General features: G+C 58.1%; 1 protein-coding gene and 2 long non-coding RNA genes across 8 annotated transcripts in view; 1 reads left to right on the top strand and 2 right to left on the bottom strand.

Moving 5' to 3' along the window:
- LOC106147344 overlaps positions 1 to 693 on the bottom strand; it is a 10129-nt gene extending 9436 nt beyond the window's left edge. The window contains exon 1 of the long non-coding RNA XR_001232202.1: positions 605 to 693. This is a non-coding gene — a long non-coding RNA (uncharacterized LOC106147344). The remainder of the gene's footprint in view (positions 1 to 604) is intronic.
- A 265-nt stretch (positions 694 to 958) lies between these two features.
- Positions 959 to 6939, top strand: LOC102025622. 3 transcript variants are annotated; one of them, XR_001232199.1, is made up of 5 exons: positions 959 to 1049; positions 1133 to 1213; positions 4603 to 4848; positions 5294 to 5395; positions 6852 to 6939. It is a non-coding gene; the product is annotated as an uncharacterized LOC102025622 (long non-coding RNA). The 3 variants fall into 3 exon arrangements; XR_001232201.1 differs by lacking the exon at positions 1133 to 1213 and having other exon boundaries at positions 982 to 1049; XR_001232200.1 differs by lacking the exon at positions 959 to 1049 and having other exon boundaries at positions 1211 to 1299.
- A 292-nt stretch (positions 6940 to 7231) lies between these two features.
- The window catches only part of Efna3 (ephrin-A3), an 8260-nt gene continuing 3266 nt past the window's right edge, over positions 7232 to 12225 (bottom strand). For 2 of the 4 annotated variants that reach the window (XM_005411570.1, XM_005411568.1), the window contains 4 exons: positions 9246 to 9559; positions 8805 to 8870; positions 8542 to 8619; positions 7232 to 8333 (listed from right to left, as the gene is read on the bottom strand). In XM_005411570.1, the coding sequence (XP_005411627.1) occupies positions 8203 to 8333; positions 8542 to 8619; positions 8805 to 8870; positions 9246 to 9559 (589 nt within the window). In that variant the 3' untranslated portion in view covers positions 7232 to 8202. Of the gene's footprint in view, positions 8334 to 8541; positions 8620 to 8804; positions 8871 to 9245; positions 9560 to 9840; positions 12148 to 12225 lie in introns of those variants that run through there. The other 2 variants (XM_013508362.1, XM_013508363.1) reach the window with 2 other exon arrangements.

Raw genomic sequence — 12225 nt, 5'->3', positions numbered from 1 at the left:
AAAAAAAAAAAAAAAAGGAGGGGTTGGGTTCAGTGCGAAAGCCCAGCATTTACTCCAGTGCCACAAAAAAAAGCTATTATTAAATACATTCAATGTGTTCAAGAAGATGAGGCATGAATATGCTATGGAAAGATGTGAAAGATATAAAATAAACCCCCTTGAACTTCTAGAGATATGAATGACAATGAAATGAAAAATGTACTGGATGGAATTAAAAAGCAGATTAAACACTGCAGACAAACAAAAGATTAGTGAACACGAAGACTTAGCAGTAGAAATGATCCAAAATGAAATACAAGGGAGAATACAAATGTGTATATGTATATAGATGTAGATATGCAATGATGAAAGCTAGTAGTCCCAGCTACATTGGAGGCTGAGGCAGGAGGAGTTTGAAGCTAGCCTAGGCTACAACTGCAGGCTGTCTTGAAAACAGCAACAAAACAAAAAATAAATAAAAATCAGAAAATTAGTGAGCTATGGAATAATATCACAGCTTTATACCTGTTTGGAGATCCGAAAAAAGGAAGAGTGACAGGAAAATATTTGAAGAAATAATAGCCGAAATTTTTCCTAACTGGATGAAAACAATGAACTCACATACCCAAGAAGGTAAATAAGGCCTGAGTTCCCAAACAGATGAATGATGCTCCCTGAAGATCCATCATAATCTGTCTTTATCATTGCGGAGCAGCGGTAGAAGAGAAAAAACTTTAAATGTGGCTAGAGAAAAAAACAAAACACCTTCTGTAAAGAGGAAAAACAGAAGCAGACTTCTCAGAAACAGCATCGGCCTGAAGACACTGCAGTGATGTCTCTAAGGTTCAAAAAGATAAAAACAGTCAACCTAGAATTCAGCAGAGATAGCTTCCAAATATGGAGATGGAATAAAAGTGTTTCAGACATTCAAAGCTGAAAGAATCCATCAGCGGCAGACCTGTGCTGTGAGAAGTGTTTTAAAAAGTCCTTCAAGCAGAAGAAAAACGACACCAGATGGAAATCTCCATCTACACAAAGCAACGAGGAGCCCCGGATAGGCAACGCTGTGGGTAAGTTTTTTTCTTATTTAAAATTCTCTTTAGAAGATAGCTGTTATGAAAACAAACCTAAAAATGGACTGTGGGTCTTACAGGATAGGTAGTAATACCGTACACAACAACAGCACCCAGTCGGGTAGGTGGGGAGCGGAAACTCGAGCTCCACAGCGGAAAGGGTATGTATGCGTTATTACTTGAAGGAGAGAGAGTGGGGTTCAAAGATGCATTCGGTAGCCCTCAAGGAACCACACACACGAAAAATGTAAGTGTAGCTTTAAAAGCCCATAAAGGAGATAAAGTGGAATTGAGGTCACGGGACCCTGCTGGGGGCTCCTGGCTGCTCACCCTGCAGACAGAGCAGTGGGGTCGGCTCCCCACTCGGGCAGCTCCTCCAGAGCCTCTGCGTGCTGGGAACGGAACAGGGACGGTCAGAAAAGAGCTTCCTCTCCTGCCACCTTCTGGCAGGAAATCTAGCCTATTTTTAACTCAGGCCTCTGCTTAAGTGCTTCTGGTTGGGAGATCAGCGGCCTCCAAGACGCCGGGCCCCCTGGCCTCTGTCCCTGCAGCCCAGGTCGGCTCAGGGCCTCCAGCCCCTGGTCCCAGAGGAGCAGGCTGCCTCACCCCGGCAGCCCGGCTGGCGCATGTGGCGGAGAGCACCTCTAGGGGGCGCCACACGCACAGCTCCAGCGGGTGGGAGTGGTGCGGGGCTGGGGAGCCCGGGTAGGGTGGGGCTCCGGGCAGGGCTGTGGACTGCACCTTCGTGTTCATGGAGGGTGTGCGTGTGTGCCTAGGCTCCACACGTGATGCGAAGAGAGTGCTCTGTGAGGTTTTTGACTGTTCATGCTTGGAACCGTCCGCACAGCAGCCCCGCCCTCCTGATTCTGCTGCCCTCTCCGCCTGGCCTCCGCCCCTGCCCCATAGTGCTCCCAACTGACACCCTAGCTGGCAAGCTGCCATCGTCCTCACGCCTCTGATCCCTGACTCCTCACCCCCCTCTGCCGCAGGCAGCAAAACATCTGCCTTCTCTGGGCTGCGAGAGCCCAGGTTAGCATCTGGGATGCTCTCAAAGTCGCCTGTGGTCTTTCTAGGGTGTAACTGAAAGAACCCCTTGACTCATGTCAGGCCTCGAGGGGCATGCAGGTAACGACCTCATGAACGCAGTGCTGCCAGGACTGGGCCTGCATGCCAGGGAGCTCAGCTGTGCAGGGAGGCCGGGTGTGTGTGGGGGTGCTGTGTCCCCGTGGGAAGTTCTGGGCAGGGAAGGCAGTTGCACACAGCCTCACACACTCGGGGTGGGCTTGGGCCCCTCTGCAGGGGCTTCAGGTCTGGCGCGTGTGTGTGCAGGGGTGTCCATGGCGTGGAAGAGGGATCTCCAGTCTCGCGCTTAGCTCTTTCGTTTCCAGCCAGCACCTCATTGTTCTACCCTCCCTCAGCACAGGGCCGGGCTGGAGGAGCTGTGCTGGGCATCGGAGTCTGAGGCCGGGCCTGGGCTCCTGTCCCTGCACATAGACACAAGCAGGCGGCCTCTGCTCTCCCTGGGGTGTGCGTGCGTCTGAGAACATCCTTGGGATCCTTGGAATTGTTTCTGTGTCTCATGTTGCTGCCTCTGTGACCTCTAGGTCCCCAGGGGTGTGAATGTGGCACTGTCTTGTCTTGGATACCCCCTCCGCTGTCCTTTCCCAGACTTCCGACTGTGCCTGGGTGGTTTGGTTGCTGTCCTTTCTGGCACGACACACTGTTTGTTTAGTTTGGACTGTCAGTTGGTCTGTGTTGGAGAACTGTGTCATCTGTTGGATGCCAGCCTCAAGTGTGTTACCCTGTGTGACCCGAATGCCATTGTGGAACAGGGCACCTGTGAGGCCCTTCCCCTGGCCACCAGTGGGGAGTGTATGAGCGCGTTAGGCAGCGTGACATTGGTATGTGCCTCCCATCCTTGGAGGCCTGTTAGATGTGCACACCTGGCTGTGTGTTGAAGTGGCGGGCGTGTGTTGGTGCTCCTGCCCGCGTGTGCCTGAGCCCTGCGCTCCGGCCCTGTTCGAGGCCCCTTCCACCTCAGCTGTGTAAACAAAGCCCCTGCCTTCCTTTCCGAGGCCCCTCAGGGCTGTCAGCTGTCCCCACCCCCTCTCCTCCAGCAGTGAGTTTGACTGACTGTGTGGGGTTATAGAGTTGTGAGATTAAAAGAGTGGATGTGAGCCGAAGTGTGTGAAGTTGTGTGGGAGTGTGACTGTGAAGCCCGAGTGTCCCCTGCAGCACCAGCCTCTCACAGGCAGGTTGGGGACCTTGGGCCAGTTAAGCAGAGCTCCCTCAGCTTCCTGGACCCATCCAGCCCCCCTTTTACAGCCAGGCTAGGTGGCGACAGTCCTGTAATTGCCTGGGGCCAAATGCTGCCGTGAGGACCAGGCATGTGGGCTGACCCTTGGGGGAGGGGCTGTCCCTGTCCCCACCAGGCCAAACCAGAGGAGACAGAGTGGAGTGGGGGGACGGACGGGGGAGGGGGAGCACGGACCCCAGAGTAGGTGGAAGCTGCAGTGCAGGTTCTGGATGAGCTGACCCCTTCTCCGGCCGGTGTCTCTGGCCGATCCTGTCTGCACTCTTGTGTCAGTGTCACATTTCCCATCTGTTACAGGGGCCGCGTCTACCCTGCCTGTGTCCCGCCACCTCCTGCCTGGGTCGTTGGTGCCAGCCTGGTGCCCTGGCCCAGCACACGTCCCTCACTCCTGTCTGTGTCTTCTCACCCCCTGCCCTGTCCTTGACTCCTGGTTCCAGCTTGGTTTTCACCCCAGTCCAGATTCCCTCCAGTCCCTCCCAGCACCACATCCAGGGCACACGCCCAGCCTGGCGCAGCTTCCCTGGCTCACCAGCTGGACAGAACGAGGACAGTGAGGGAGAATGGGTGGGGTCTGGGGGCTGAATCGCTCTGGCTCTGGGCCAAGCGGGTATGGACAGGCCCAGGTCTGCTTGCAACTCAACAGCAGCTAGAACTTCGGGGAGGGAAAGAAGAGAGCAGGGGCAGGAGAAATTCAGGAAAAGGGAGTCGATGGGGTGCTTGTGGGCTCTGCCGCAGACCTGCGCACAGGGGATCCTGCAGTGCAGCACCCTGCTCCCCCCAATAGCCAACACTCACTCTCACACTTCCGGGACCACAAACCCTTCCCAAATACCACTCACACACCTGGGCCCCCACCGGTGCTGCCACCTGGTGGACGTGGTGCGGACCTGCAGACACAGAGTGGCCAACCCCGCAGGCTGGAGGAAGGCTCAGGCCCCGGCTCAGAGTAAATGCCTGCTGCCTTGACTCCGTCCCAGGCACCCAGAGGAGAGGGCATGGCCGCTCCAAACCTCTTACTCCCAAGCCCAAATCTGGGTTCAGTGTTTGTTGTGGCAGTTGTTTTTCACCCCAGGAGGATAGCAATGGGAAGGCTGGTGTGAATTTGGGGAGACTGATCTGGGAGAACCCTGGTGGGTCGTCCCACTGTAGATGGAACCCTCTTTGTTTGTTTTTGTTGTTGTTGTTGTTGTTGTTTTCCGGTACCGGGAATTGAACTCACGACCTTGCACTTGCCAGGCAGGCGCTGTGCCGCTGAGCTAAATCCCCAGCCCCTATGGAACCCTCTTGATGCCCTCTCCGAGGCAGGCAGATGAGGCAGAGGAGGACAGAAAACCCACTCCTGCGAGGTGGGCAGGGCCTGGCCCTGGAGCTGGCTCTTACGAGCTGCTGGTGCGTCTCCCTGTCTTTCACTTTTCTCACCGCAAGGACCATGCTTTGGGGTGGGGATGCTGACGAGCAGAATGTCCCGGCCCTGGTGCCCAGGTAAGGCGGTCGGAAACAGGCACTAGGGCTTCCCCTTCAGCAGCTGTTGCTCTGTGGTGTTTTTCCCACCTCCCCTGCTCTCTGGCTCAGCCCCACTCCCGAGCTTGGTTCGCTGCAGTCCTAGCCTGTCTGCCCCTAAGTACTGGGTCTCCTTCCTTCCCTCCCACCAGCCCTGGCCCTGGGGCCTGTGGCTACGCCCTCTTACCACTGCCTTGGCCAGGACACCTTGGGCTGTGGGAGCCTTCGCGTTGAAGGCTCTGGGTCACCGGTCTGTCTCTTTCCCTGTGACCCTACCTGCTTCAGTCACTAAGGCCCTGCCTGAGGGGCCCTGCAGCAGGATCCCAGCTTCTGGGAAATGGGAAGGGATCTTTGTGGGGAGTGGTCCTTCCTCCTTGCCCCAGCTGTGGGAGTAAAGAGTTTTCAACTATCCGACTTCAATTTCCAGGAAAATGCCTTCTGGGATGTCACAATATAAGAGAAGAAAAGATGCGGGCTCAGGACCCAACTTCCAGTCCTGGCTCTGCTGTGGACACCTGGCTGGCGGTGGGTGAGTCACTTGTCTCCCTGAGCCTCAGTTGTTCCATCTGTAAATAGGGGGTTCAGATTGTACACTCAGTCCACAGCTGCAAAATTCCAAGTAACATGGGAGGAGGGGGTAACAGGCTGTGGGCATGCAGGGAGGCAGCAGGATTTGTGGGGAAAAGATTCCAGGTGCCACAGATTTTGGCAATAGCCAGACCCACCTTTTGTTCTTGTTCCCGCAGTCCTGGGGATCAAACCCAGAGCCTCCCTGCATGCTAGGCAAGTGCTTCACCTCCACGCTACATCCCCCATGCTTAGCCCCACCTTGAATGCCAGCCCTATCACTTGCCAGGCTGTTTGACCTTAGTCAAAGTGTGCTTTGCAGAAGGGAGGACTCAGAAGGCACAATGCTTAGGCCCTGTCCCCAAATGTCAGGCCCTTTCTCAGTCTTGTAAGGATTTTTGAAACCACAAAGCCCTCCCTAGTGCAGCCCAGCCCTCAGCCCCTATTCTAGCTGGCCCCAGGATCCCAGGAAGCCTACCGTGCGGGCCTGCTGCTCTGCTTCCCTGATGGGATCAATCCCCACCCCACAGCCTTCAAGGTCTTCAAGCTCCTCAAAAGGGTCCTAGGTCTGTGTACCTCCTCCCTAAAGCCATCTCCTTCTGTCCCTAGCAAGGGTGAGCCTCCTCCCATGTTCCCACAGCCCCTGGCATTTAACTGTGTAAGAGCTGGTTATATTGCCGTGTGTGTGTGTGTGTGTGTGTGTGTGTGTGTGTGTGTGTCCAATTGCCACTCACACATCAGCACTCCTTGAATTAGAAACATGTCTGAGGGCAGATGCTGTGTCTTCTCTGCATCCCCGGGCCCCAAGATAGAGCCCAGCACTCGGCAGGCGGATGCCCAGTGGGTATCACAGGGACAGTCGGCTGTAGGAGCCACCTTCTCTGTCCCATCTCCCACTAGGCGGCCTCAGCCCAGGCCACTGGCCGCCCTGCTTCTTTCCCCACCTGCCCTCCGCCCTCCTTGTCCTCTGCCTGGTTCGGCCTTCTGTCCCTGTGCTGTCCTGATCAACGCAGAATACTGTAGTTAGGACCAGCTCTAGCCCGGGCAATGGGCACAGTGTTTGCAACTGAATAAAATTAGAAGGGGTGATGTCGGAAGCGAGCATATTGCAACAGTTATCAAAACAGCCACAGTTTCTGGTATAGTAATATATATGTTTCTTTATTAACACATTAAGAGCATGGACGGTCTAACAACTATGATCATTTCAAAGTAGTGATGAGCATAAATGGTATTTCTGCGATAACTTTATCTTTGACAACTCTAATGCAGTCTGAAAACATCTGTGATTTCTGTTGGTTACAAAGTCACAGGTACTGTTAATACTTTTGTAGCTTGTTGTCCAGCCACATTAAAAAAATGTTAAATTTCAGTTACAGGGGAGTGAAAATTAAAGATGTAATTTTCTTCCTATCTAGGTTCACAAATCCCCAGAAATCCATAGACCCCAGCCAAGAACCTCTGATTACACTGTGGAATGAGAAAAGAACACCTTCAGCAACTGAGGCTTTAACTCCCAAGTCATTTCATCCTTACGCCAACCCTGAGAGATATACATTATAGCCCAGTATACTGATGGGGTACCTGAGGCCCAGAGAGGTTAAAAGGTTTGCCCAAAGTCAACCAGGCCCAGCATGGAGCCTCACGGAGCCGCCTCTCTCGAAGGGGACAAGCCCCAGACCACGGCCTGTAGTGACTCTGGCCCTGAATCCCCCCCAGACCCCTAGCCAGACCCAGGCCCTGTGGGGTCTGATCAGTGAATGCAAGGCTGTGGCCCCTTGAAATCACACACACTCAGTTATTTTTATCTCCAGTTTATTTTTTTAGACTAAGAGCAGAGTATGAAAGTCACAGCCAAAGCACTTGAAAAAGGCCCAGGATGGGTGGGGACCACATAGGGTGGGCACGGCGGGTCCTGGGAGCTGGCTCCCGGAGCAGGGCTGGAAGGGAGGGGCGTTGTTGTCTCACGGTCTCCAAAAGTGTCTGTGCGTTGCATAGGTCCTGTCTTCACAGAAGACGAAAGAGGGGCCAGGGGGTCCCCCGGGGGGCCTAGCCTGGTGGGGAGGGGTCTAAAGCTGGAAGGGGAAGTCAAGAAAGGTCGGGGTTAAGGAGGGAGAGGGACTCTGTCTGTCTGTACATTATATATAGAGATATAGAGTCTGTACATGCCTGCCTGGCACCCCAATGCCCACCCCCTTGCCATCCCTGTCCACTGCCTGCCTCCCCAGGGGTGTCTACTTGTAAACTTGGATTCAATCCAAACCGTAATCCTGCGAGGGGAGGGGGAGGGGGACGTGCTTATTGCTGTAAACAGGGGGAGGGGGCAGCAGGTGGTGCTACCCCTCCCCTACCTAGTCCCCTCCCCCTGCTCTGCCCCAGGAGGAGGGTGACCTGGCACCTCCCACTCTTCAGCTTGCTGTCTCTGGGGCACATCTGTCTCTCTGAGGGGACAATGGGGGAGCGCACCGGGGCAGGGAGAGGTACGAGGGGGCAGGGAGTCCTGAGCACTTCCCTTCGCGGCCCCCGGTTTGGTACCAAACACTACCAGAGGCACAAGGCCACCTGGGACCTGTGGCTGTCCCCGTACCTGGGCCATTGCAGTGCCCTTACTGGAGGGGGGCAGCGGGGGTGGGCACAGATGTATGTGCAGACCCCACTTTCAGCCGTGGAGAGGGGTACGGGCCCACAGCTAGGCGCCCCTTGGACAGCCCACGGCTCCCTGCCCCTTCTCAGCCCCACCCATCTCTCCCTGCCAAGGAGCGGGCAGAGCTAGGAGGCCAAGAGCGTCAAGAGGAAGAAGGCGATGCCCACGGCCAGGGGCAGGTGCTCCCGCTTGGGGCTGGTCCCGCTGATGCTCTTCTCCAGCTTGGGTACCTGGGGGCTCTCTCCCTCGAAGTCTTCTGCGGACAGATGAACAGACAGACTGGTGAGGGCTGGGCCTCGTGCCGGAGCAGGGGCACGCGGCAGCGGCAGCAGCAGTGGAGCCGGGAACTTGGCCACCCACGGGGGCCAGGACTGGTGTCCCAGGGAAGGCATGCGAAATGAGCAGGCACCCGGGAAGGGCTGCGGTCCCAGCAGTGGCCACCAGAGGGCGCTGCACAGACTCACCCAGCACGTTGATCTTCACATTGGGGCCCATGGTGAACTGGGGGAGGGTGGGGACCGGCTTCTCCCCGGAGTGCGATGCTGCGGGGTGGGGTGCGGGTGGGGAGAGAGGAGGGGGAGAGTCAGGGCCAGGGCCCCCTGCCCCTGCTACAGCTGGGGAGCAAGCTCCCCTCGCCTATGCCCTCCGCCCCCGCCCCCAGGAAGCCAAGGGAGCCCCAAAGCAGGGGAGCCGAGGATGGGGCGCGGTGGGAGCCGACGACACTCACTGGAGGCGCAGCAGACGAACACCTTCATCCTTAGACACTTCCAGTGCAGGTTGTGGGTGGGCGTGGCTGGGGAGGAGACAAGGCCTGAGTGGTTGGCGCCCCATTTATGCCTATGCCCAGCGCCTGTCCTCGCCCGCTGCGAGCTGCCCCTTTGAGTAGCCACCGGCGCTTTGGACACTGCGCCCTATGGATGTGCTGTCCTCCCTAGGAGTCCCTTAGTCCCACCCCCCAGAACCAGGACTCCAGAACGTCCGTCACAGAAATTCGACGGCCCAGACTTGGGACTGTCACCAAAGCCCTCTCTCGGAATCATCATCTCGTCTGACCCGGAGCCCCGAGGCCCCGGACCCTCGCCTCCTCCGGGTGCTCACTGTCAGCTACCGAGGGGACCCCACCGCCACCACTCGGTCTGACCTCGGCCCGCACCCCGCCCTCACTCACAGATGTAGTAGTACTCGTGGCCGGCGTGGAACTCGTAGCCCAGCGAGAAGGCGCTGTAGCGCTGGAACTTCTCTGAGAACTTGATGGGGCTATGCGGGGCGTGCGGCCGGTTGCACTCCCAGCGCTTGAAGCCCTGGCTGGCGTTGCAGGTGCGGTAGCCGCTGCGGCTCACCATGTACAGCACGTACTGCTCCGCCCCGCCGCCTGGCCCGGGCCCCGCCCCCGGGCCCGCCCCCGAGCTGTTGTAGTGCGGGCAGTAGATGTCCAGATAGTCGTTCACGTTCACTTGCACCGTGTAGCCCTCGCGCCGCAGGCTGGGGGAGAGCAAGCGGGTGAGGGAAAAGAAACCCCACAGTCAGCCCGCTTTCCGCGCCGCCGCCGCGCAGACCTGCCCCGGAGCCTCGGCTCTGCCCAGCCTGTCTCTGTGCAGAGGGCCTTGCTGCCGCCAGTCTGCTGTGCCCCAGCCCTCCGTGCCCTCGCCTTCCGGGGCTGTCCTCCTCCCGGCGGCCACCAGAGGGCAGCAGAGGCGCAGGGAAGCCCAGCGCCTCCGAAGGAGCCGAGGCAGAGCGAGGGGCGGGGGAAGAAGGGAACTTACGCTTCGGTTGCCACAGAAACGGCGCAGGCCTCAGCGACTCCCGGACCCAGGCCCGGATTTCCTCCGTCCATCCCCCATAACGCGCCGGCCGGGATGAGGGACGGAGGGGATGGCAGCGAAGCGGGAAGGCGGCAGAGAGCCTTCCGTGGAACACACGCCCTCCCTCCACGCTTCCCAGCGCGCTCCCTTGCCGGTCCAGCCCAAGGCCAGTCCAGCAGGACCTGCCCTCCCAGACGCGCGTGGTGCTTCATGCATACACATGCACAGGTTCCATGGCGCACACACACAAAAATGTCCACCGCCCACTCAAGGCGCATACTCGGAGAAGCAGGCTGCACGTGTGCAGAGCCGCTCGCCAGGCCAGTATCGGCTGACCCGAGCAATCTCAGGGTCCCTAGGATCTTGCCACATAGCAGTATTCCTGGCCTCTGTACCGTGAGCCCCACCTACCTCACCCTGAGGCCATGGACCACAAGGTCCCCAATATGACAGACTGGAGGCCAAGGGTCTCAGCACCAAGCCCCTTGCAGCATCGTCCCAAGCGGCCAGCGCTCCTGTCTCATCACACACCTCCCTCCTCCCCCTGGGGGGCACTGGGGCACAACACCAGACAAGATGGCTGTGCCTCTCACTTCTACCCCTCTGTGGGACAGAGCAGCAGATGCTGGGTCCCTCATCATCCTCGCCTGCCTTGCTAGTCATCATCAGTGTTGGTCTGAATACCCTCTGTGGTGGTACAGAGTGGTGTAGGCATAGGGGACGCCGAGGAGTGTTTCTCAGCCCTGCCCTCCTGGGGTAGGAATGCACACACATGGGCAGTGAGGACCAGGACGGTGGACACAGGCAGGCATGGGTACCTGGCAAAATGTCAAACTACTGGGGTCCCTGGTCCCTGGGAGCTGGGGGGCAATGGCTCTCTGTCACCAGACACCACCCAGTTTTATAAACAGTAATTAGACGCACTAGGGAGATGAGCTTGGAGGTCTCTGCATAGCTCACGGCTTTACCCTACTTCTCGAGCTTTACCTGTGCTGCCCCCTTCCCAAGTGCCCCTTCCAAGCCTGGCAGTGAGGCAGATGGGTGGGAGCTGGTTTGGAGCACCCAGAAAGATGGGCACAGCCTCCTTGAGTCATCAGTCATGCCACCGGTCCCACTTGGTTCCCATGGGAGTGACGGGTCACTCAACCCCTCCCTGGCCCTGGCACCCAGGTGGGCAGGAGTCTCAGCCTGGGGCACTGGGAGCTGGAAAACGGGTTAGACCAGGCCTGGCTCCCAGCCACCACCCCAGCATTGCCTGTCCATCCCTACCCGGCATTCTGCAGTTCCTCCCTCAGGCTTTGGGGAGGGGGCTGCCAGTGTTATGGTGCCAGCCTGGAGCAGACACACAGCCACACTGCGGCCTCTGTCCTGGAGGCCGGCCCACGACTCCAGTCCCTTTCGGAAGCAGCCTCTCCCTGCTGCGCCACCCAGTTCCTCCTACCACACACCCCGTTCCTGTAGGGAGCAGCCCAGCGCCAGAGATTCCTACAGGTATCTGAGTTCTCTCAACAGGGTGGGACCAGCCTTATAAAAAGGTGGCTGGATGACCACAAGGAAAGGGAAGCCACTTCTTAGGATTCCTGTGCTCATGGCAGGAAAAAGCCCCCGAAATGCACCCCGAAGCTGGGCATGTTGGAGGATGTCCTACTTGGAGGGGCGGCTGTGTGCTCAGTTGGTATCTGGTGGACAGGGGTGAGAAGGGCTGGCTGCCAGAAGTCCTAGGAGACCCAACCTGTCTGCTTGGCTGGGGCCCTTTAATTGAATCGGTCACGTCCCTGCCCGGTAGGGCAGAAGCAGGTGCCGCTAGGCCTCTCCGAAGCTCGCCGCCCGGCGGCACCCCCGCGGCGGTGGACTGGGTTGGGCCCTGCCCCTCAGACAGCTCCCCCCGCTTCCTCCTCCTCCTCCTCCTCCTCTTCCTCTCACCTCTGCGCAGAAAGGCTGGGGCCAACACACCTGTCTAGAGTGCGCCCCCTGCCCATCACCCCGTTATTTCAGTCCCTCCTGGGCCGCACCGCCCCAGGTGCATCCCGACCCTTCTCTTACTGCTCGCTCTGAATGGAGAGGGTGCACGTCGCGGGAGCAGGGAAGGCGCAAACTTCTCCCCCCGGGGCAATTAGGGGACGGGAAAACAGGGTGTCTAACAAGACCAGGGAGTAGGGAAAGGATCCCAAGCGGCCGAGAACTTGTTAAATCCCAGCCCCCGCCTTAGACGCGGGATGAAGAGTTATGGGAGTGGAGGAGGAGGGCTGTGAGGAGACCGGTTCGTCCCTCCAGCGCGCGCCCCCGAGGCTGCGCGCCGCCCGCCCGAGCCGGCGAGGCCAGAGCACGTGTGCGCGGCGTGGGGCC

Source organism: Chinchilla lanigera, unplaced genomic scaffold (genome assembly GCF_000276665.1).
Source record: "Chinchilla lanigera isolate Chin_1 unplaced genomic scaffold, ChiLan1.0 scaffold00144, whole genome shotgun sequence".
Classification (NCBI taxonomy): Eukaryota; Metazoa; Chordata; class Mammalia; order Rodentia; family Chinchillidae; genus Chinchilla; species Chinchilla lanigera.
Note: the sequence above shows the minus strand (reverse complement) of the source record. Positions and strands in the feature narration are given on the sequence as shown.